General features: G+C 25.7%; 5 protein-coding genes across 5 annotated transcripts; 4 read left to right on the top strand and 1 right to left on the bottom strand.

Moving 5' to 3' along the window:
- Window positions 1-4446: 4446 nt before the first annotated feature.
- Window positions 4447-6425, top strand: OCT59_004773 (uncharacterized protein; the record flags this gene model as incomplete). The annotated part of the gene is made up of 7 exons (XM_066137925.1): window positions 4447-4500; window positions 4589-4718; window positions 4905-5065; window positions 5154-6063; window positions 6136-6174; window positions 6273-6308; window positions 6382-6425. The coding sequence occupies 7 exons, from the start codon at window positions 4447-4449 to the stop codon at window positions 6423-6425; spliced, it is 1374 nt and encodes a 457-aa protein (XP_065997119.1).
- A 4547-nt stretch (window positions 6426-10972) lies between these two features.
- Window positions 10973-12889, top strand: OCT59_004772 (uncharacterized protein; the record flags this gene model as incomplete). Its single annotated transcript, XM_025322919.2, has 2 exons — window positions 10973-11200; window positions 11579-12889. 2 exons carry the CDS (start codon window positions 10973-10975, stop codon window positions 12887-12889), a joined length of 1539 nt encoding a protein of 512 aa, XP_025165008.2.
- A 3005-nt stretch (window positions 12890-15894) lies between these two features.
- Window positions 15895-16972, bottom strand: OCT59_004771 (uncharacterized protein; the record flags this gene model as incomplete). Its single annotated transcript, XM_066137924.1, has 5 exons — window positions 15895-15956; window positions 16038-16088; window positions 16163-16204; window positions 16267-16320; window positions 16942-16972. 5 exons carry the CDS (start codon window positions 16970-16972, stop codon window positions 15895-15897), a joined length of 240 nt encoding a protein of 79 aa, XP_065997118.1.
- Window positions 16973-18910: 1938 nt separating this feature from the next.
- Window positions 18911-21034, top strand: OCT59_004770 (uncharacterized protein; the record flags this gene model as incomplete). The annotated part of the gene is made up of 8 exons (XM_066137923.1): window positions 18911-19333; window positions 19411-19757; window positions 20010-20218; window positions 20300-20341; window positions 20413-20451; window positions 20535-20579; window positions 20837-20899; window positions 20991-21034. The coding sequence occupies 8 exons, from the start codon at window positions 18911-18913 to the stop codon at window positions 21032-21034; spliced, it is 1212 nt and encodes a 403-aa protein (XP_065997117.1).
- A 3161-nt stretch (window positions 21035-24195) lies between these two features.
- OCT59_004769 (uncharacterized protein) lies at window positions 24196-25818 on the top strand (the record flags this gene model as incomplete). The annotated part of the gene is made up of 1 exon (XM_025328822.1): window positions 24196-25818. The coding sequence occupies one exon, from the start codon at window positions 24196-24198 to the stop codon at window positions 25816-25818; it is 1623 nt and encodes a 540-aa protein (XP_025165010.1).
- Window positions 25819-26725: the final 907 nt, after the last annotated feature.

Raw genomic sequence — 26725 nt, 5'->3', positions numbered from 1 at the left:
TCAAATTAGTGAGACCCCCTGCATGTCACCCACTAAGGAAATCAGTTTTCGCAAATGTGGAAACCCCAGAATTTTTCTGAATAACTTTGTAGAAAAGGTCCGATTGCTAGTGATTTCTGGAGGAAATCTCAGGAAATTCTCAATTATTCAAATAGTTTGCTTATAAGTGAGTGATAAAACTTTGTGTAACATAAACACTTTTTTATAAGCAAACTACCTTTATAATTGAAAATTTCGCAAGATTTCCTCTGGAAATCACTAATAATTGACCTTTTCCTACATAGTTATTCAGAAAAATTCTGGGTTTTCACAAATTTTTGAAAATCGATTTCCTTAGGGGGTGACATACAGGGGGTCCCACTAATTTGAAAACAGCGATAATATTTATAGGGGTATATTGATCGTGAATCACATTTATTACATCGATCTATTCCTAATTTTCTAATGTATTGATTAGATCTGGAAACTTGTAATATGAATCTTTTTTAACTACAAAACTACCATCAAATTAAAAAAACTTTTTTAAGCGTAATATCACTACAGAATCATTTCTCCTATCATTAATCAGTTATAAAGATTTATTTCATAAAGGAAATAAAATCTTGAATCTTGATAAAAAAAAATTTGATAAAAAAAAAATCTCAATTTTTTTTTTAAAATTTATCAAAGACTTCGATTAATAATCGTATCCGCAGTGTCACTTCAGAAAAATATTGGTTCATTTATCATAAAGATTTTTTTTTTATTTATTTCCAATACAATAAGTTTAATAGAATATATGTTCACGATCTTAAAGGACAAAAAAATAATAAATTTAAGAATTTTATCTACTAAAATTCTCCAGCGCTAAATTTATTTGATTATTAACCAGTTTACTGACGAAAATAAAGAATTGAATTATATAAATATGTCGCTATTCACGGGCTCTAAATATAAAAAAATTTGATGATTGTTATATTAAACATTAAGCATTACTATTTAATTTTACAAATGAAAAAAAAATTATTTTTAATTTAAACGAAAAAAACTTTTTATTAAAGATATGTAATAAGCATCACTTTCACAAAATAAAAATATTTTTATAATAATTAATTCAATTTACAGCTTGGAATAAAATATAATATATATACTAATACATATCTTTTAAAAAGGTTTATATAATAAATTTAGTAATATCGTACTAGTTATTTTATATGATATCAAGGCTCTCGAAACTTGAGAGTTGAGACACTGAAAGATTTTTTTTCTAGAAAATATTGCATCTGTTGAAACAAGTAACACTCAATCTATGGAAACAACGATAAATAATCCCATAATATTATTTATTAATTAAAGTATTTAATGTCATTAACGATAACGTACATCCGAAATGAAATTGGAATTACGCCTGTTAAAAAAAGAGAAACATTAGATAACGTTTCTTATAAAAAAAAGAAAATAAATAAATAAAAAATTTAAGTTTCGCAACGTCTTGTATTGAATTCAGTTACATAGTCGTTATATAATAGTATCTTCACTTAATACTTTATTATGGAAACATTAAATGTAATTACAGAGCATAAATAATCATATTCTTTAATTTATTCAAGTAACAATCATATTAAGTTAAAGATTTCAGATTACTACGGAGTTCCTTTATTATAGTTATGAAGAATAAAAGAACGGTAATTAACGATATACATAAAGTGAAAAGTATTTTATAATTTTGACATCTATTCCCATCACTAATAACGCTGATAAATAGCGTGTCTTGCATTCTTACGCTTTTAATTTTTTATAATAATTATGAAAATGAACGAAAAAATTGTTTTGTCGTATTTTAGAAAAATAAAGTTAAATTATTCGTATCAAGAGAGGGGAAAAAGTCGAAGTGGAAATATAATGCGTAAATATCCGATTCAAAATAACGTAAAAATTAGTATTTCACAATGACTTAACATCAGGGATATATTTGTCAAATTATTCGACTCTCGAAATTTCTAATAAATTATATCATAATAATGCGATGCAGTTTACAAGTTATAAATAAGATGAAGATTATTCCGGAATTATAATATTATACTATTGTAACAAAAGAAACAATGTAATGTGAGAAATTACCATGATAGTGTCTTGTTATATAAAAATTTATTGTTATACACTAATAATAAAAAATAGAGTAAACTTATTAAATTGGTTAAAGGAAAAAAATTACGTGCGATTTGTAAAATAAGTATTAAAAATTTGATCTGAGAATTTAATAAAAAATTCTATCTTAACGTACTTAGGCAACTTGGCGTCACGTGTAAGACCTTGTGAGGTAAAAGATTTTTTTATGCGCAATAAAAAATAAATAATTAAACGGTAATAGTAACATTAATTTAATTTAGTAATTGAAAATATTTAATAATAATATTATAAATAATAATTGATAAAAATATTATTAAACTTCTTAATAAAGAAGCCAGCTTTATTCATTTACATAACAAATAAAAGTGCAGTATTCTTTACTTTATAGTGCTTTTATTTACAGTATCTTAATGAAACCCAAAATCATTAAAGCTCCATAATAACGTTCACACAAATATAAGGAACTATAGCAAAAAATTCGTGGAATTAATATATTGATTAAAAATTATTTTTTTCGCCTAATTAAGTTTCATGATAAATGTGCATCCTACTACCCCTTAATTTGTCTTCTGATTGAACTTATAAGCAAGAAGAAAATTTTTATTCAAGATGCTTCATGACCTCGTCCATACCACCACCATTATAGACTCTAATCAAATTTTTCATCATAAGTTTCTAGTTGTACCATCTTTGGCCACTTATTTTATCACTAATTTTTTTTTACAGAGCTATCATAATTGCTCCAGGAATATTGTGGCTTGCGGCGACTAGCATTTGCCATAATTTAATTATATTTTTTTTACTATTTAGATTTGACGATAATAAAGAATTCGGTCTCGTTTATTCTGATTATTTTGTTAATTCAGAAAAACCAAAAAGTGTCGTTAATAAACAAGAGAATTCAGAAAAAAAGTTTAAATTCACAGGGAACTTAAATACAAAAAGATGCATGTGTAATTTTAGTAAATGACTTAGCTTTCAGTCCGACACATTATTTGTTATTACATATAGAAAATCCAAGTATTTTTATTATATATTTACTTTGATATTGCAGCTCAACATTAGAATATTTCTCTTAATTATTATTAGTTTCGAATACATGTAATTTAAATTATTTAATGTATTATATAGATTTATAGAATTAAGTCAAGAAGTACGGTATTGTTCATACTTCATAGTTAATTATTATCAGTTTTAATGACAAACTAGTATGACATCGATGTTCAATATATACTAATATTATTTATTTTTTATAGAGTTGTAGAATTAATGAAAATAATGTTAATATTTAGTAAAGTTTTCTTTTCTTTGAAAGTTTGAAAATTTAATGGTTAGTAACTAAAAAATAAATAGAAGTTTTCACCTTTAAACAAAAAATGTTAATAAATCCATGTATGTACTTTATTTATAAGATAAAAGTTATATAAATTCAAACTATATACTTATTAGAAATAATTTACTTGCTTAAGATGTAAAGCTGCGTAAAATAATCTTGCAACTGTCACATCTAACAAATATTAATTAATTGGTAATACTCTTATTCTCTTACACTCTCTGGATGACTTGGACGTACATTCGATCTTTTTATGTGTCGGTAAAACCGTAATAAACAAACGACATATAAAATGAGACTACAAATTATGATAATGTAAGGAATATATATGAATATTGTAAATTAATGGGGTCCATCATAAGCAATTCTTATCTAAAAAAATATTCCAGATAATGTTTAATTCAATTAATACAAATTATGTGATTTATAATTTCAGAATATTAGATTGTCTTTTTTTAAAAAACATTTGTTAATATTTTTTATTATAGAAATGGATTTGTTAATACAAGAGCCATTTACTATTTGAGCATAATTTTTATACTTTATTCGTTCTTAATTTTTTACGTCTCATCAAAGATTAGTAAGATTGGTACTATTTTTATTTTTTTTGAAAATATAGAAAAAAGATGTACATTACCAAAAAAAATTAAGTTCAGATAAAAAAAAATGTTACTTCGCATACTTCGTATTTACAAAATGTAGATCTCTTATGCAACCATCATTTCATCATTTTAACCATTTCGGGTTAGATTAGTTCTCTTTCTTTTATGATGATCAGCATCTGCTTACGGATTTTCTTTGTCACAAAATAGTAATTTTTGTATACAATAGTAGTACAAACAGTAATACAAATAAGTAATACAAAAGTACGCAATTTATTTGAACTTCGTTCAATTAATTTTTTTCTTTAGTTTATAATAATTCTGGAATTTTTTTCGAGTAACGTTATAATCTGTTTATATAACTAAAATTAAAATTATAATCCACAACTCAAATTAGTTAATATGGATGAAAAGCCAAACGATATATGGGAGGATACTGATGATAGTAAATATCAGGTAATAGCAATTTAATATTTTTAATAATTATAATTATTTTATTGAATTTTTGTAGTTAAAAATATTAATAATTTTTGTCTATTAAAAGTTGCATGTTACAATTTCTACTATTGATTCAACTATTAAACCAGAAAATGTAGATGAAAGTGTAGTTTATATAGAAGATTTAGAAAAAAGAAAACAAGCATATGGAATATGTGGAGAATGTAAAGAACCTGGTACAGGATATAAATGGTGTCAACCTTGTAATGCTAAAAGATTTAAAGATAACTTTAAAAATTGGACTAGTGGAAATAAAGATATTGATGAATTTATACAACAATCACAACTTAATGCTGTATATTTCAGAAACTGTCTTGAATGGGTACCTTTTGAAAAATTTCAAAATATTACTTATATTGCAGAAGGTGGTTTTGGTAAGATTTATTCAGCTGAATGGCCTGAAGGACATGTTGGTTATTGGGATATTGAAAATCAAAAATGGGATAGATTCAAAGGGTTTGATAAATATGCATTAAAAAGTTTGAATAATTCTTCTAATATATGTTCAGATTTTTTAAATGAGGTAATTTAAACTTACTTTGTCTTATATATAAAGATTTTTATTTTGCATTTATTTATTAATAAGATTTTTCCTTTTTGATGATAATTAGATTAAATCTCATCTTCAGATTTATCTTGTTGATATTGTTCAATGTTATGGAATTACTCAAGATCCAAATAATAAAGAGTATATGATGGTTTTTTTTTATTGTGAAAATGGAAATTTGAGAAATTATTTAAATAAATCAAATAATTATATTAATTATAAATCAAAAATTCATCAATTACAACAAATTGCAAGTGGACTTTTAGATATTCATAATGCTGAAAAAGTTCACAAAGATTTTCATTCAGGTAATATATTAATTGATGGTATTTATTCATTTATAAGTGATTTAGGAATGTGTCAATCAGCAAATAAGCAAAAAGTTAAAGAAGAAGGAATTTATGGAGTATTACCATATATGGCACCAGAAATTTTACGTGGATACCAATATACAAAAGCAGCAGATATTTACTCATTTGGAATAATAATGAACGAATTTCTTTCTGAAGAAATTCCTTTTAATGATATTCCTCATGATGATTTTTTAGCTATTAAAATTTGTAAAGGACTTAGACCAACAATTTCTACAGACATACCAAAATTATTTGCAGATTTAATAATAAAATGTTGGAATGCTGAAATAAAAAATAGACCAACCACAAAAGAATTGTATCAACTATTAAGGAAATGGCATGATGAAATTAAAGATATTGAATATAGTGATGATGAAGATATTGAAGATAGTGAAGAAATTAATGAAAATTGTGACAATAGTCAAAATAATGAAATATATTTTCAAATAAAAGAATGTGATAAAATTAGAAAAGAAAAATTCAAAAACAGATCAAATGAAGATAAATCCAAAAGCTTCAAAACACATCCACAAGCAATTTATACTAGTAGACTTTTAAATTTCAAAAATCTTCCAAAACCAGTAAATTCTTCAGATTTATCATCTTTTCAATTCAGTTCAGGTAATTATTAAATTTAATTTTCTTTATCATAGTCCATTTTACATTATTAATGTTATTTTATTTTTTTAATAGATACTAATTATACTGCTCAATCAACATCAACAAATCCAAGTAAGTATTCTACTAATTATTATTATTATAGTATAATTATTTTATTTTTACATTTGTTGATATTTATATACTATGAATATCATAATTTTAATTTACAGTTTCAGAATGCTTAGATGTTCAATTAAGTGAATTGGGTAAGTTATTATTTATTTGTAATTTTACTAATATTTCCTTTCTAATTTATCTAATCTATTTTTTTTTTTATAGAACTAAATGAAATTTGTCAAGATAGTGAACATAATATTGAATGAAGTATCTTTTATGTGAAAATTAGAGTCAAATAGTTTAAATTACTAGTTTGAATGTTGAAGTTAGTTTCATTTTTATTTTTCTTTCATTTATACTTTATAAATTTTTATCTTAGTTTTTTTATTTACAATTTTACATAGTATATCATATAGTACATGAAGATTTATTTGATTTTATATTTATGAATATTCTATATAAATAAATTTATTTTTTATAAAATATTTTTAATTATTAAAAAAATATATATGCAGAAAAAAAAAATGAAACAGTTAACAATTTTCTTTTGTTAAAAATATAAAATTCTAATAATTTTAAAATTTTGATAAAAAAATGTGATTGATCAAACAACCAGTGCAGTAGATTAATCACATGATCGATTATATACAATCAATTAAACGTAATCGAATTTTGTGAATTTTACTCGATCAAATCATTGATGATTGATCAATATATTTTGAGTCAATTAAAATACAATACTCTAATCCTAAACAAGTTTAGACCGGATCCATACATTGTTCAGGTAAATAGTATGTTTTGTTGCACTTAAAAACTTTACAATTCTTTGTAATTACGAAAATGAACGGATGAAATTAATTATTTTGATATATACTAGCTGTAGCCTGTTGCGCTGCAACAGGATTAAATGAGTTAAAATCAATATATAACAATAAAATTTTTGTTTTATATTTTATAGATAAATTAAATCTTATATAATATTAACATTTTTTTTTATTTTTAGGTAAAAAAATATACTTATCCTAACTAAAATCATGTAAAGCATATTTATTCAACAAAAAAAAAAATTTTATTTTGATTATATTGTAAATAATAAGAAAAAATTATTAAAATAGAAAATCACGCTTACCGTAGGACCGCAGCATCAATCCGATCACTGATCTAGATCTGAGCAGAGAAAAAAACCAGGATGAAAAGTATTATAAAATTCAGTTTTTAGAAAAAAATTGGAAAGAAAAATTATTAAAATATCAGTTTTAAAAAAAACTGTAATATTAAAAAAAAAAAATCCGGTCTAAGAAAAAAAGGCCGAAAAAAATATCGTTATTTGAAAAAAAAAGACCGAAAAAAATATTATTATTAAAAAAAAAGATCCAGTCTAAAAAAGACCAAAAAAAAAAAAATACTATTAAAAAAAGTGATCCGGTCTAAAAATGAGACCAAAAAAAAGATTTTAAAATCAACGTTCTGATGGCCGATCGCATCATCCTAAAAATGTTAACGACTGATTATGGAACTAGTAATAGATAGTGTATACTTTATTGTATATATATTTTAATAAAGAAGTGCGTGTAACTAAAAAAAAAAATTAAATTGAAAGATTTTTTTTTGTTAATTAGCAAATAAAAAAAAAATATCATTATACGGAACTGTATTAGCAATGGTAATTGGCCATCGGAACGTACACATGACCCGGAAGCAATCAAATTATTTAAACCATAATAATTATATAGATCAGGTGCAGGAGAATCACACGTCGCGCAATTCCAAAATTATTTATACAGGATAATCTAAAACTCTCCGCTACACACGAATTTTTTGTTAATATAGATATTATTGATGCGAAGAGAATAAAAGAATCTAAGATATCCAAAAGAGAAGTGTCAGGCAAGATTAACATTATAATATTCATTCCCCATAGAGTTTTCATTACATAAATGGTGAAAAATGGGTATAGTACAAAGTATGTACTACGCAGAAGAATAAATTTTATCATTAATATAAACATACATACATAGATTACAAGGATTCAACTAAAGCAATAGGAAGTCTTGTGTTCCGAAAGGGTCAGGTCAAACCCGAGTTATTGACCCATATAATTAAAACCCGTGACAGGCGTGACATGCCTCCGCCTGATATACTTATGGTCAACAACTATTCGATCCGTGTGCATTCCAATCATACTAATCCAATTTCAGTTATCATAATAGGATTTTTTTTTTTGATTAACTTTTTTTGTCCGATTTTTTTTTAGTCCCTTTTTTTTAAAATTTTTCAAACCGAACAAATTTTTTCTCCCTTTTCTTTCACTTTAGTTTTTCTTTTCAACCCGAAAAATTTGTTTTTCTCATTCTTTTCCCGTTTAGGATTAATTTTTTTTCCCAAACTGAAAAAAATTTTTTTTTTTATTAAATAATCCCCATTGTTTCGGTCTTTTAAGACCAATTTTTTTTATATTATTTGTTTTCTTAGACCGTATTTTTATTATTGTTATTTTTTTTAAAAAAAATTTTTTTTTCACTTTTTTTGGATTGGATTATTATCTATTATTATCCTTTTTTTTCAGAATTTTTTTTCGTACTTATTTTTTTTTTTTGGGTTCCTTTTTTTTCGGAAATTTCCCTTTTTTTTAAACTGATTTCTTTCTTTATCCTTTTTCTTCCCCCCAAATTTGTTTTAAATTTTTTTTTCTTTTTCTTTCAATTTTTTTATTATTATAAAATAAAAAATAAAATAAAATATTAAATATATTTACAAAATTATTATTTTTTTAAAAAAAAATCAATATAACATATCAGATATAGAAAAATTGACCGACGTTGATAGAAAGATGAGTAAGATTTTTTCAATTAAATTGAACGCTGGATAAATAGTTTGATTTCAAAATTCATAAAAATAAATTAATTAATTATAAAATATGTGAAAATATCAATTCTTTTTGAAGAAATTGTTGATTTAATAATAGATTATTATTATAACCAAATCCATATCCGAATTCCGAAATTCTCTAAATAACCACCAGATTTTTGAATAAGATTTCAATTAAATGGTTTAGTTAAATTAAATAATTTATCGAGTAAAATGAATAATAATAAATGAAATGAATAGATTCTAATACATTTAATTATTCAAATATTATTCCTAAGTTGGTTATAAGTTTAAGATTGACGTTAATATAAAATAAGAAATAATTATAAAATTTATAATTAATTAATAAAATATTTGTAGTATTTTCATATTATTAAAAGTTTTTTCGAAAATACTTCTAAAAAATTAATCAAAAAAATGAGGGTGAATGAAAAAATAGGGAGAGTAAAAGGGAAAGGGGGAGTGAAAGAAACAAAAGGAACGAAAAAGATCAAGTGGGAACTAATGAAAAAAAATGAAAAGAATGGAGGGGACGAAATAGAGCAAAGGAGAATAAAAAATAAAAGGAACAAAGGGTAGTGTAAAGAAACGGGAATGAAAAAAAATGAAAAGAACAAAGATAGTGTAAAGGAACGAAAAAGATGAAGTAGGAATGGAATAAAAATGAAAGGAACGAAGGGTAGTGTAAAGGAATGAAAAAGACGAAAGGAACGAAGAGGAAATAAAAAACAATGGAAAAATGAAGGAAGGGAAGAATAAAAAGAACAAAAGAAATGAAGAGACAAAAAGAAACCAAAAAAATGGAGAAGGGACGAAAATGAGATAAACAGGGGGACCAAGTAAAAACCAAACCCATAAAATTAAAAGAAGAAATAAAGTTAGTAGGGAACGGAAATTACATGTAATAAATAAAAAACAAAAAACATACCTTAGTAGTTACAAAGAACCGAAAGACCTAATTAAATTCCTAATTATAAATAAAAAACTACTGAATTTACTTAGTATTACATTATAATACTAAATTTTTCTATTTGAACAAACTCATTGGTCCCGGTGCGAAACAACGGGTGATTGTTAGTATATTTGATATGTAAATAAATATAAAGATTTTGTAACACAACATTTGTAGATCATTTGCACGGGTTTTGAAAATTCATTTTTTTTTAAAGAATCCATAAATTTTCAGATCCGTGAGGATTCTATGGTAATTTATGGATTCCTTAAGGAACTACATCTCAAATAATTTACTGACGTTTTAATTGTAATTTATAACACAAACATAATTTAAATCGCATAAAATAAATTTGTGGATAATTTTTTTCTTTAACACCAAATAAACATAAAATTTGTTTAATAAAATACTTTAATAAATATAACAAGATAATCTTGAAGCGTTTAACTTTACCAAATGATATTTATCTTTAGAATATCAGAAAACTCTTAGTTGAATTTCTTTCAAAAATATTATATTAATACATGTATTTGCAAATAAGAATATGATCAGTAAAATTGCGCTACGCTCAAAATATCACAGTTACTTGGCACTTTATGCCGAGTAACAAATAACAATTAAATAATTATAAAGGTATAATTAGAAAAAATATTATGTCGACAGTGAACTGGAACCTCTACTGGTCTGAGTACTGGACCTTCTCATTTAAATATGGCTGCTAGAACATACGGTAATTGAAATGTTTGATTGGAAAATTCACGTGATTTACGTAGGACCCCGAAATATATATGTAGAGGTCAGGTCCAGAAGTGGTCCAGGAAAAAAACTCTTTCCCCTTTTTCTTCATTTCGGTAATTTCCCGCAGTAATTTTGCGCAAGTTCATTTTTTTTAGTTTCTATTTGAAACAACCAAAGGGAAGAGGCCCTAAAGGGCGCCTCGGGCATAAGACGAGGTTTTATTGTTCTCATTATACCCATATTTAAGGGTTGGTCATGTCTTATTTTCCAAGAGCTGACGACTTTGCTCTTACACCCGGATACGACTATACACCTGCTGGTCCTGATGACTTCATTTTCAACCATGATACTTTACAAACAGTACCTCCTATTGATGACACTTTATTGGAAACACCTTCATTTCATAACGACTTTGATGATATTAGGCCTTTCTCTTCGCCTAACAAAACTTATATTTTTTCTACAAAATACGAAAAGTTCTACGTGACTCCAAACCATAGAGCCGGTTATAACAAGATTTACAATTTTAGGCGCTCAAAAAGTTTCTTTTTTGAGCTGGTTGATCATTTACCAGACACCAATCAACTTCAATTGAAGATTTACACAAATGATTATCATATGTCCTCTAACCCGATTAATCACGATTCCACAAGCCGACTCCCTAATTTCAAATTTCAAATATCGAAACAGCTCACGCACTTTTTTTCAACACAAAAAGTTATTCCTCGAAGATTGCAAGAAAAATTTTTTACATATATTCGTAAAAAACTATTGGAGCGTTTGGATTTTATAAGATCACGTGCCCATAAAAAAGACAAAAACAATCACATGACTAAAACCTTTTTTAATTTTTCGTATAAGAAATATAGATTTTATTTCGGAATTTACCTCCCATGCAATCATACTCACACAGTAGGTTTACTTCCCAATACTACTGCGACTTGCTCCATTCCGGTCCCCTTTACAATGTCACATCATCGTCATGCCTGCATCATACACCATAAGAATCTAGTTCTATACTGTATCTCGAAGGACAATAAAATTCCTGACTATAGTCGTTGTAAAACATTCAAAGATTTTCACGCATCTCGCCTCTACAATAGATGGACTAATAAGAAATGTTCTCAGAATTTTTCGAACCGATTGGGAATTTCTTTCACCACATCATACTACGCATATAACACCAACGTCGTCGCTACAAAAGGATTTGACTTTATTTATGGCAAAAGTTATGGGAATTTTCAATTTACTCCCAGTTCTTCTTCAAAGGTCAAGAAAAGACAAGAAGCACGTTTTAATGCTCTGGTTAGACACACTTTTCATAACGCCAAGTTGGATGACAACGCGCTTACGGATGATAAACTTCAAGTGGCACGACATCACAAACTATTATTCCAAGAAAATCAAAGTTTTATAACTCCTATTAAACACCTTCGATACAAGAAAAGATTCGTCGTACCGTCAAAAGGTTATTATACCTTTCCGATCCCTTTTCACAAACCAAGGATTGTATCTGTACCTGCTTTTTTGGAACCGCCTTGCAACGCTAGCTCTGTTGCGTCCACATCATCTCAATATCCTCAACCCCCAATCAACACAAACATTTGGGAGAATGTACCTGAACACTATATTCCTTTGATCCCTCCATTTCCCGTTTACGAAGGTGGTCGATTGAATCAACCTTCTCGTTTAAAAATTCATACAAAACAACTACAACCACTAGCTGTTGGCAGCGCTGGCTGGTTAGCCCTCATGAAAGAAATTTATGATGATCACATATCAACGACAAAATATAATCAAGGTAAAATCGATGCTGGAATACAATGGGAAACTACCCCCGATCAAGGCGAATATCGGAGAAATCTTTGCAATGTTATAATGCAAGTAACGGACCACAAACATGCATATGAAAAGAAATTACTTGAAATTTCATCGTCAGTACCTCCTGAATTACCAATTGTAACTGGACCGATTAAAAACAGCGATCGCAAAAAACGCGAAAAGCGTCATTCACAATTATTAAAAGAATTTGAACGGAAAAAACAGGAAGATACCGATATCTTAGAGGACTTGCATGATTGGGTCATCAATGAGGAAAACATGATTTACAGGCAATACTATAGGAGTGATTATAGTCTGGCATATCAGCCTTGTGCTCTCATGGACGATTGACCGCTTAAACGAAACGCCAGAGATAATGGCAATTTAGATACTCATTATAGCTATCATATAGATAAAAAGGTTTGTATAATATCCGTGTCAAAGGATTCAGAAAACAGTTCCTCTACTCGTACTATTTAAGTACTTACTAGTTACTTTAATATAACCCTTATACATATAATAGTTTCTTTATGTACATGCTTTTTAGCATTCTTGTTTTTTTTTTACGTTAGATTTTTCACAACTTAAAACAGTGTAAACCATTCCACCTCTTACAGTATTTACAGGTGGCAACCCTTGTGGTTGAAAGAAAAATACGGATTTTTGCTTGTCAATAAATTGAATTTTGCTATTTATAATGTGTAGATTGCCACAACTTCTTAATATTTTGTTAGTGCCCTTTATCATTTTCTTTCTTTCGGTTCATTGGTTCCTTTCTGGTAGGGGAGGGGATCATCCTGGTTCGTTGGATTTAAAGAAGTTCGGGTCCGTCCTAGGGGGGATGATAGCTAGAAGTAGGATAGCACGGTTACGTATATGTCCTGTTAATAGTCTGTCCGTCTTCACATAAAATAAATAAATAAATAAATATCCAGAAGTGGTCCAAAATACGCATTCTTTCAGGGCCGGAATTACGATAATTTCAGCCATTATCTAAATTAGGAAATATTATTTTGGCTGGGATTATCCATAAAAGGAATGATCTACATGATTTTTTTGACTCATTATACGCAAACTCTGACCTGACCCTTTTATGTATATTTCGGGGTCCTATTTACGTGATAATAAATGTATCTGCACTTGATTATTCAGAAACATTATAATTAATTGTACGTATTTTAACTCTATCGTCAAAATTATACGTTAGGATGATCATCAAATCTTCATGCGGTAATACATCATACATCATCATTACAATTTTATAACACGGGTAGGGAAAAAATAACCAAAAGAAAAACTGATTTTTTGTGTAATAATTAATGTGAAAATAGTTTAGTTTAGTTTCTTTTACGTACAATACACCAGGAATACAATTCCGTAAACCAACCAAATACGGTAAGCTCAGCAGCCGACTACGCCATACAATGAAAAAAATTTTGATTTTAATGCCTTAAAAATAAACAAGCCTAATACCAAAACGGGTTCATTATATTTACCTTCGGAATAGATCCGATATATATATATTTTTTTTATAGTTTGAACTTTTGAAATCAGAATTCGATCTAATATTCTTTTCCTATTTAGGATAAATTGAAAATGAAGGATTTTGATATTCTTAAGAAAGCAACGACTAAAATTATAATGTTGGATCGAATTCCAAGAAAGTTCGGAGGAACGCCTAAATTATAATAATGTTGGATCGAATTCCAAGAAAAAGTTCGGAACAAATAGAAATCTTAAATAAAAAATCATAAAAGGATTGAATTTCTTGGAAAATTCAAAATAAAAATTAAAATATAAGTTTTTTAAAAAAGAATTCTCCTATAATTAATAATCACCAAACTACCTTTAAATAATTTTTTAAAATGAATCATATTAATAATATCAATGTGTTTTGCGATAGCTTTCGGGAAGGGAATATGATCCTTTACAAACATTATAACGACAATAACAGCACGGTATTTCGATTCCGAAACAAGCATACATTGGGGCGTGGACTCGGGGGTTAGAAAATGGGGTCTTCTTCCCAAATTTGATGTCTCTAATATCTACGCTTTAGTCATCAAAGTTCAAGATAAAAACGTAGAAGCATGCACATTACTACAGTACTAGAAAATTACGAAATTCCCGCTCAACAAATGATTCAAGATAATGAAAAGTCAGTGAAAGGTGAAAATTTTATCAATTTTCTTAAACAAATGGAATTTTACGTGAAAAGAGAGGAGCATACCTTTTTTACGTCATATTTGGTAACTATTAAAAAGTCTCCTGATAAACCAAAACACGAATCCTTGGAAATATTGTATCATAATAAAATTGGCTCTTTTGGTACCACAATTGCGCAAACTATTGCTTTAAGCGTAGTGTTTCGATCCGGGCAGAAACCGTCATCCGGATAAATTAAAAAAAATATCCGGTTTCTATCCGGATTATCCGACTCGGATAAAAATCCGGATATATCCAGATAGAAACCGAAACCCGGATAAAATTAACAAAATTTTTTTTTACTATAGATCATTTTTATTAAATAAAATTCGTGGCATTCATTTAATTTAATATATGGCATTTAATTAATTTAATATGTAACATTTATTTAATTAAATTCGTGGCAATTATTAAATTCAAATGTGGCATTATTTAATTAAATTAGTGTATTTTTTACTTAAATATGTGGCTTTTATTTGATTAAATTCATGATTTATTTGATTAAATCTGTGGCTTTAATTTGTGGCTTTATTGAACTAAATTCGTGGCATTTATTAAATTTATAACAATTAAATTTCACGGGATTCTTGTAAAAATTTATTAATCAATTTATAGCATTTATCCTTTATTTATTAAATTTAAATTACAGTTAATCTAGTCCTAAATAACCAAAATAAATAAATACTGTATAATATTAACTATATTATATAATTAAATGCTGAACTATATAAATTTAATAATAAATGCCGCGAATTTAATATTTTATATTCAAATTATGCGATATAATTTAAAATTATTTCCTTGTAGTTAATGAATAATTCCCTATAAAAAAATTGGATACGTTTTTTATAAAGTTTTTATACGATTTTTTTCCTTAGAAATAACGTATCATAATAGGATACGGAAAAATGCACAATTCCGTATCACTAAAAATATGGTTTGGATACGGAATTTGCACGGAATTCATACGGAATTTACATGATTTGATCACTGATTTTATCACGAAATTTATACGATTTGGTCACTGAATTTACTATTTGTATTACAGTTTACTATAATTATATTTACATAAATCTAATTTTACTTTATTAAATTAAATATAAAATAAAAAATAAACAAAATACAAATACATTATGAAAATTCCCTCTTTATTAAGGCCACCTATTGCAACCAAAATTATCTATAATTTCAGGTTCATTTGGAGTCAAACAACCTAAAAAAAACAAAAAAGAACGTCTAACTTAATTGGAAACAAAAACCCCCTTCATATAGTATCTGCAATCGTCCAAGTCACCAAAGGTCAGCATTCCTACAAAAAAAGAAAGAGAACTCCAGAATGTCTGACCTACATAAATGAAAAGAATTATGAAGCATCTGATGAAAAAGAAACCAAAACAACAAAATAAATCCAAAACTGACCTACAAAAAAAGAAGACTCTGAAGCAACAAAACTGAAACAACCTACAAAAAGAAAAGAAACTGAATCCAACTTACAAAAAAAAAAAAAGAAAATTTGAACTGACCTAAAAAAAGAAAAAAATCCTGAACAATCCTACAAAAAGGAAAGGACTCCCAAACTGATCTACAAAAAAGAAAAAAGAAACTGAATCTTCTCACAAAAAAAAATCTGCTGGCCTATGAAATAAAAAAAGGGATAAATATAAATAAAAAAGAAAGGGGAATAAAGAATAAATTAAAAAAAAAAATTTTCTTAAAAAGAGAGTAACGAAGTTAGGAAAGTTAAAAAAAATATTTTTTTAAAGGGAGGACGTCAAAGTTAGAAAAACAAAAAATTTTTTATAAAGAGGAAATAGAAATAGAAAGAAGAAAATTTTTTTTAAAAAAAAGAAGAGTGGGAATAAAAGAATAAAATCAAAAAAATTTTTTTTTTAAAGGAGAGTGATGAAAAAAAAATTTTTAAAGTGAGGTACGAAAAAAAAAATTTTTTTTTAAAAGGGGGGTGACGAAAAAAGAAGAAAAATTTAGAAAAATAACAAAAATAAGACAAGAGAAAAGAGAAGGAAGGGAAAGACAGAAAGGAAGATCGGAAGATCAAACTCATCAAAGTAAGGGTTTATATAAAAACAAAAAACGTATCATAACAAAACAATAAACAATCACGTGATCTCGTGTTAGTATGATACGAGATTTTTGTAAAATTATTTTCTAAAAATATTAAGTTTAAAAATTCCGTATACATTCCGTATGATTAATTTTTTCCGTATACATTAGTTTTTTTAAAAAATGTTCAAAAATGAATTGCTTATTAAATATACGGAATTTGTACACGGAATCTATAGAAACGTACATAAAATGTATACAAAACGTATCCTTTCCGTATACATATTTCTTATAGGGATTAAAAATAATAAAAAATATATTATTATATCTTTAAAGTAAAATCTAGCCTTTATATAATATGAATTTACCAAATTGAATCATAGTATTAAAAATATATGAAATGTTATGAAAATTAATAAGTGATTTAAATTTTTTAAAAAAAAATTGTTTTTTATCCGGATTCCGGGTCAATCTTACTATTTTTTATCCGGATATTTATCCGGGTAAAAACCGTAATTATCCGGATACCTAAAAAAAAAATTTATCCGGGTTTATCCGGTTGAACCCGGAAACGGATCGAAACACTATTTAAGCGTTCTCAGCGATCAGTATAATATACATAATTACATTTTTTATATACAATACAACCGTTTTTAAATTAGTAAATATTTACATTGTATAGTAATTTTTCATAGAGGTTATTTTTCATATTATATATATATATATATATTTAGGTTAAAACCCAACTTTTTATTATTTATTTATCAATTTATTATAAATTTTTTTTTCATTGTTAAATATTATTTCATATAGCATAATTAGATTTTTATATTTTGTATTATTAAATATTATTTCATATAGCATAATTAGATTTTTACATTTTGTATTATTAGATAGTTAGATATTTTCGATAAAAGTAAACATGAATAATGAATTATTTTTGTCAATATTCCATGTTTAATGTTTACTTGTTATATATTAAATAGAAATTAATAAATTAAATTTTTTTTTCCAAAACATTAATTCACAATTCGTGAGAAATGGAAAGGATTTTCATCAAATTTTTTTTTTGTACATATTTTTATTTGTAATTAAGCAAAGCGGCCCTTAACCATATTATAAAAATCTTAATTTCCATAATATATATAATTCGGTTAGCACTGACTGCAGAGAAAAAGCTCTTAATTGTTGAAAAATACAAACAATATGCTCATAAGCCGACGACAATGTCTAATTTTGTGATTTCAGCCCTCATTTAAAATTTGCAATTTTGAAGATATCCTCATTATTTTTTAATGAGAGATAGTCAGAATGTCAAGAATTTGTTTGGTACTTTTAAAAGTTCGAAATCACAATAAAACTGTACCAATAATTGCATTTTGGCTCCAGATATACTAATTTTCGCCCAGGTTCCCGTTGGATCCGACGTGGAATTAACTCGGATTCATATAATGACGGCAGAAGACATGGACCCGGAAGATTACAAATGATTACAAATGATTACAAATTGAAAAATCCCCAGATGTTGGTTAATCGGACAAACGGAAGTAGGGCTAAAATTAGTATAGCCGATTATGGTACTAAATACTAAAATTGCCCGCCGATCATTGATGAAAATCTCGCGAATTGCGAATTAAATATTTTCATAAAATTATCTTGCATTTTTTGATGAGTATCTATAACATACTATAATTAGTATTAATACTCTAAAGTCCCAAACCTTAATGATTTAACATATTATATAATTTGCCTGGTGTATAATCGATATCGAGTTTAGCTATTGTTACAAAACAATTATTATTATTACGAGGGTTGTTGCACAAACAGCGATAACTTACTTTTAATGGAAAAAACGGACTTGCTCCTGTAACACTGCATCTATAGAATATCGTTAAAAAAAAAAAAAAAATATACATATATATAAGAATTCTTTTATTCTTTCGGAATTCTTGTCAAAATTCATTCAATATCTTTTCATGAAAAATTTCATGAGCGTTCGGCTCATTTTAAATATTTCTTGAACGTTACAAGTAAATTATAAATTTTTGAAATAACAAAACAACCAATAAACTACGAACATAAATATTGTTTCTGATATCAGACAACATGTCCTTAAGTCGATCAGCACGAACTGTAGTTAGTAAAATAGAGATAAAATGTATAAAATGTAAAATAAGAATAACTACAGATGAAAATCATGAGACTTGTCAAGTATGTTATGGAATATTCAAAACTAATTTAAGTGGGAACAAAGTCATTGATGGCATTATCAGAAATACGCAAGTTAATTTTGTTACAGGTTCAAAAGATTGGATATTGGAATTTATTCCCTATGACCAATTTAAAGATATAGAATTTATTGCTGAAGGAGGATTTAGTAAAATTTATAAAGCTATTTGGGTTGATGGTCCAATTGATTATTTCTCTTTTAAACCTGATACTGATAATATTGTTCGTAAAAATAATTTTTCAGTTGTTCTCAAAAGACTTGATAATTCTAAAAACATTACATCCGAAGAACTGAACGAGGTACAGTACATGCAATATTCTAATCTTTAACGTGATGATGAATGATAAATTAATATTTTTTTTTTTTATTTATTTAGCTTAAAGTATATTATCAGATTTTATCAAATGATATGATTAGTAATGGTATTGGTGAATATTTTGGAATTACTCAAGAACCTAATACTAAAGATATGATGATTATTATGCCATATTATGAATTAGGCGACTTGATGCGTTATTTAAGTAATAACTTTTATAATATTAGTTGGCGGATAAAGCTGGATAGATTATCTTCTATAATACTTGGACTTGTAGATATACATAGAGCAAAAATTATCCACAGAGATTTACATAGTGGAAATATTTTTTTTGATAAAGATTATGCGTACATCGGTGATTTGGGAATAAGTAGATCTGCAACTGAATCAAATAATGATAATGAGAGGTATGGTATCATTCCTTATATGGCGCCAGAGATTTTTCATGGACAAAAATATACCGAAGCTTCAGATATATATAGTTTTGGAATGATTATGTGGGAATTTATGACAGGTAGAAGACCTTTTTTGGATAAAAATCATGATATAGGACTTATAATTGAGATATGTGATGGTTTACGACCACCAATTGTTACAAATGCACCTAAGGGATATATTGAATTAATGAAGAGGTGCTGGCATTCTGATCCAGTAAAAAGACCAACAGCTAATGATATATCTGAGAAAATTGATAAAATGTGGTTTAATGAAGAAGAGTTTTCGGATTTAAATCAAACTGAAATTACAGAATCATCAGATATTGGACCTGCAAAAATAAAAGATCCAGGCGCCATTTATAAGAGCAGACCATTAAGTTGCATGATTCAATCTGCAATGTCTTCAAGGAGTTCAAGTAGTCAAACTAATGGTAACAAATTTTATTATATTACTTTTTTTTGTTGAAAAAAAAAATTTTTTGAACAATTATTTATTTTTAAACAATTCTTAGATCCATTTTATTATTATCAGAAAAATAACTTAATATCTACTGGTAATTATTCAGTTTTTTTAATGTTTTATTAATTTATGTTGTTTACTTATTTTATTAATATTATTTTAAAGATAAAAGAAAGTTCGAAGATGATTCAGCTGATGACAATGGTACGATAATCAAATCTGAAAAATTATTTTTTTATTTATACTTTTACTATTTAATTCACATTTTAGTTTTCATAATGATTTAGACCAAAGTATCAAAAGAAGAAAATTTCTTGAAGATGAAAATAGTGGTAAATAAAATTACACATAGGGCTTGATTGTTTGTATAACGTACCCACCCCACATATGACAATATATATGTTTAAATGTCCCTTCTAAATTAAATTTAAATTTTTCTGAAATTTTCCGAATTTTCCAAAATTTCCAACGTTTTATTATGTTTATTTCATTTAGTTTGTTTAATTAAGACCCCCCCCCTCCCCCCTCAAACTTTACAAACAATCAAGTTGGGACGGCCTAATTCTAATTGATCCTTATGATTTTATAGATTACTCTACAAAAGAAATTGGATTTGATACTAATATGAGTTCTAATCAACCTTGTAATAATGGTAAGCAACATATACTGTAGTATTTATAAATATGGAGTCAACATTATAAAAATTTTTACCTAATTCTTGTTATAAAAATTTTAACAATTAGGATACGTCACCAAAGCAATTGATTTTGATATCAATGATCTTTAAATTATAATTTTAAAGAATTAATTTTTTTTTTTACTTTTTTTTCGAATTTTTTACTTATTACGCATTACTGTAGTTAGCGGGATTATTTAATAGATTTAATAGATTTAATATACAAATAGATTAATTTTATAGGAACTTTAAAGTCATCCTACCATTATAATCGCTGAATAGTTATTTATTATGCTAATATTTTCATATAGCCTATAATATTTTATTACTACATGCATGATATTAAAAAATCGGGTTTCATATCTTGATTTAATCAGTTAACAAAATTTTTCTAATAAATCAGTTTTGTTCATTTTATAGTATTTATTTTTTGATTTTTATACCACGAACAGTTATAATTATTATATTAGTTATAACGTGATACGCTTGTTTAGTGTATATTAATAAATAAATAAGAAATAAAAAACATATTATAGTTTTAAATATAAAAAAGAAAATTAAATCTTAGAAATCAGAATTTATGGGATATGAGAACTGAACGTGTCGTCCATGAAAATGTCATGCGCTCGAGTTAGCCAAAATCAAAAAAAATGGAACAAATCACAAATGATAAGGCAGTTTATATATAACAATAATATTTTCATATTTACATATGGTATGAATATTCCGTTAAGGGTAAATCGACTTGTATGGATTTTGATGGCAGGAATATTAAAATCAGTAATATTCCGTTAAGATAAAACTCCGTTCCTTAAAATTATGCCCATGATGTATATAAGTCCAATTCAGCGATGCTATTATACTTTCATATTCTCCAAAATCAGTTTCGTCTGTTTGTTGTAATTTTTATTTAGCCTTATGCAGTAATTACTCACAACTGTTATTAACGAATATTCATTTTATGCAATTAGATCAATTAATTGATATTTGTAGATGTGGACTCAACTTTTCTTTTGGTAATTCTTAAATTTACTAATAGTACTAGGTAACAGCAGAACCGTTGGAGCGTCCGAAGCGTTATATTCACATGACCATCTAAAAAAATATATATCACTAAATAATGTATCACTAAAAAAGCAACGGTCTATTTGCACTTTAAAAGCCAAAGAGATATTTATTTTCAAATTTTTATTTATAACAATTTTTTTTACATAAAAATCATAAAAGTATTAGTTCCTTAAAAATACTTAAAAATAATGTAAACCCGATTTCTTTAAATTTATATTTATTATACTATTATAAATTAAACTATTTAAACTATTTAAATAAATTATTTACGCGTACCTGATCCTAAATTTCATTGGTTATACACGTGGCGTGACATTACATGATATCGAATCTAACATATAGTCCTACACTACGCTTCGAACAAAAAAGCAATCTCTGTTGTTTTTTTATGCTTGGTTTAATTTGATACATTCGACCTTTATTGCATATATATTTTTTCTTATTATTTTCTTACTAAATTAAACGATTGATTGTTTAATCTTTTATTGTATTATGCTATTTTTAGTCAAGTAATTACCGTAATAACAATTTATTTGTATTATATAGTGCGAAAATTGTTCTAAATATAACTTTCTCTTGATTTAGTACATTATTTTGACGAACATATTATTGTCATTTTAACAAGATTGCAAATTGAAAGTTTGAATGTGGACTAGGTGATGAATCACATAATATATAAACTAATCAAGTAAATATTAAATATCCCAACAGAATCTGTAGTCTCCAATGGGTGCATCGGTTAACGTTGAGATTTGGTTCATTCCGGTACTTCGTAAACGTTAACGTTAACGTTAACGTTAACATACATCAAAGATTATTTTCAAATTGTTTCCCTCATCTCAATTTTAGTAGTGATAAATGAATAAAACTTAATTTTTTAATAAATCCCTTATTAAATAGCCTTATACCCTTTTCAATGTAAAAATTAGAAATTCCAGTCCAGGTTCGAAATGGGCTTTTCGCAGGACAATTCCGGTAGTTAGCTTTTCGCTAATTATTTTCTACGGTTGAAATGGAATGGCGTACTGCGGCTATTCAAATAGGTAACATAATTGGATAAGTTCAAAAAAAAAAATAATAAAAAATAAAGGTTATTAAATCATTATTTTTTAGTTGGAATTTTCAAAATGGTAAACCGTGGCACTCATTGTCACATTTCCAAAAAAAAAAGAATTTTTTTTTTTATTATATAAAATCTTTCATTTAGTTTGAACAACCTAGAACTTTTCAGGATATAAATTTTATGGCTAATATCAGTAAAATATAACAAAAATTTCCTTTTTTTATTAATAAACTCTATAGTTAGACATTTCAAAACTGAAAAATCAAGACAATTTATTAAGCCAGACTTTACAGTACATGCAATAATTTATAAAAATTATCCTATCTACAGTTTTTTTGTTGCTTACAATATAAATTTAATGAATTTCATTATAAAAGAGAAATAAACAAAGATGTCTTGCGACTTAAATGCAATTTTTTATATTGATCGACGTAGAGAAACAGCAATTAAAAAAAATTTAAATAACCAAAAAAAATAGCAACCGTGAGAATAGCCGCAGTATTCTTCAAAAAATTAATGGGTTTAATTTTGATAGTAATAGATTCACTATACACAAATTATACTCCGGATATTCGAGATATTCCATTACTACAACATTACGAAAATAAATTATTTATTACTAAACCATTTTTAAAAATTTGAAAGTCTATCACCCTAACCAAATTAAAAATATCCGTTCAAATAAAGGATCCAAACTCTAGCTGCAATACGCCATTACGCCATTACGCTATTTCTTAAAATTCCCATTTTAATCAAACCTAAAAATTTCAGGTCTAAATTTAAAAGGTTAGATTATCATTAAAAACGTTAGTGCAACGCTCATACTGAGCCAAATCCAATTTCAAAATTAAACAACCTTAAAAATTTTGTATATGTAAATCTGTAACTTTAATAAAATGACGAGAGTTATGTGGCTGTAACAAATTTGCCAAATATTTAACCTAATCTATTTTATGATACGCAATTATGACATAATTTTGATCGATAACCGAGAATAGATCAGCATGTATCCAAAAAAAGAACGATTTACATTTTCTTTCTGTGGAGCAGTACGAGTGTACGACTAAAAAATTGATAAATTTAATAAAATTTTTTTTTAAAAAAATGAAAAAAAAAGTCACCCGCTCTTTCTTCCTATAACATGGCATACTCAAAAATATTTTCAGGAGATTTACCTGAAATAACAAATGAAATTATACAATATTTTAAAAAAGATTTAACAACTTTGTATTCATGTATTTTTGTTAATAGATTATGGTGTCGTTTAGCGATTCCATTATTATGGGAAAATCCATTTTCGATTCCTACCAAAAATTATCGATGTATTGAAATTTATTTATCATATTTAAATGATGATAATAAAACAAAATTTAATGAATATGAAATTATTAATAATTTATTACCTTCTAATACATTATTATTCAATTATCCTAGTTTTATTAAATGTTTAAATTTAGGTACCATTTATATTTCTACTAAAGAGTGGGTTTGTACCTTATTGGATGATGATCGTGAAAAATTAGAAGAATTAGTTTATAGATCATTATTTGAAATATTCATTAAAAATGAAGGAATTTTATATTCTTTTGAAATTGTAATGTTTGCTGGTATTGAATATTTTGATACCATGGAATTAATTTTACAAAATCCAAATCTTACATATAATATTAAAAATTTAACATTTAATATTTATAATATATCATTTCATGATATTATGAATATTATTCCTTTTTTAAAATTTTTATATTCTAATTGTAATTCAATTTCATCAATTATTTTAAATTTTCCTATATATAATATTAATAATCGTTCATTAATTGAAAAATATTTATCACAAATAATTATTTCACAAAATAATCTTAAAAAAATCTCATTTGAATCTAATACTATTTTATATAATCCTTTTTTATCATTAAAAAATTCTAATTGTTCAAATACCTTAAATACAATTGTATTTTATTATATTGATTTTAATGATATAATTTGTATCTTTAATGAAGTATTTAATCATTTGAATGTTTTAGAATCTATTCATATTCTTTATTGTCATTCTATAAATTCTAATTTTATTCAACAAATTAATAAGATTATTAAACCTTTTAAATTGAAGAGTTTATTTATGAAAGAAATCTCACATTTTGATTCATTACAATTTTTATTAAAAAAATTTGGAAATTATTTAGAAAATTTTGAATTTGGTTCTATGCGAGAAGAATATGAAGAATCAAGAAAAAAATTACTTGGATTAATTATAAATTATTGTACAAATATTAAACGTTTTACTTCTGATAAACCTGATGATAATAATATTTATTTATTAATTGAAAATATTGGTCAAACTATTAATTATATTAATATTGATTTGAATCTTAATTATTCTGATGATTTAAGTTTAATCATATTACAAAATTTAGGTCAAGTTTTACCTTCTAAATTAGATTATTTATCTTTATCATTTTCTTTTAATACAAAAGATTTTGAAATATTCTTAAAAAATTCTCAAAATACTTTTATTAAAAAATTATTAATTAGAAATATAATGAAAAATGATGATAAAAGTATTTTATCTTATATAAAGAAATATATTATGATGAAGGAAAAGGTTAAATATTTAGCTTATTTAGAATTGGTTCCTTTTAGTGATACGAATAAAGATTTGTTTTATTTAAAAGATGAAGTTAATGAATTTAAATTACATAATATTGTAGTACGAAAATATTTTGATTTATGTATTATTATAAAAGATATTATTTATAATAAGTAACATCATTTAATAATAAACTTGTATCTTAAAAATGGAATTTGTATGATGTATGATGTATGAGTCAGTTTTTATACATTTTTTTACGCATCCTTTCATTGAACTTAACAAAATCAAATAATATATATATATATGATACAGTATGTGAAAAACAATGCAAGATTATTGATCTGACATTATAAATAATAAATATACGTGATTTAAACAATGATAATTTTTAAAATCCAGTCACGCAGTCAACTAAATTCTTGTGACAAGTTCACCGTTCACGTCCCGACCGTCCCGTTAATAATTATCATTTCGGAAAAAAAAAATTTTTTCCCACCAAGAAAAAATTTGAAAAAATAATTTAATGAACGCAAGGTAAACGTAGGATTCTTTAACGTACATATATATGTAAAAACTGTAAAGGAAAGAATATAATCATGAAAAATTACAAATCAAAATTTTTTATTTAGTTCCAAATGGTATATGTCCAATTTCTTGCATTTTTATGAAAATCTGGAGAAATAATATTAATAGATTATTTTTAAATTATAACAATTATATTAAATTATTACATTCATAGGTTCATAGGTTCTTTGTATATTTTGTATAACATGTGTTGTATATTATTACGAAATTATTAATTGTAAGTAAAATTTCATGATCAAAGATTTATTTATAATTTTGTAGTACTTTGTAAAATTTATCCTTTTATTAAACTGCAGTGCATCAATAAAATATAATTAGAAATTTATTTTATATTAGGAGTAATTTATTTTATATTAGGAGTAATTTATTGCTTTATCTCATTCGTACATTCGTAATATAATATTGATGATTTTACTTTTACTCTGTTCTGAAGATATATTCTAATTATATAATATTTGATTAAATTTGATAAAAATATGTTTATTGTTCTTAATTC

The sequence above is a fragment of the Rhizophagus irregularis genome, chromosome 13 (genome assembly GCF_026210795.1).
Source record: "Rhizophagus irregularis chromosome 13, complete sequence".
Taxonomy (NCBI): Eukaryota; Fungi; Glomeromycota; class Glomeromycetes; order Glomerales; family Glomeraceae; genus Rhizophagus; species Rhizophagus irregularis.
The sequence above is the reverse complement of the archived record's forward strand: the minus strand, read 5'-3'. Positions and strand labels throughout refer to the sequence as shown.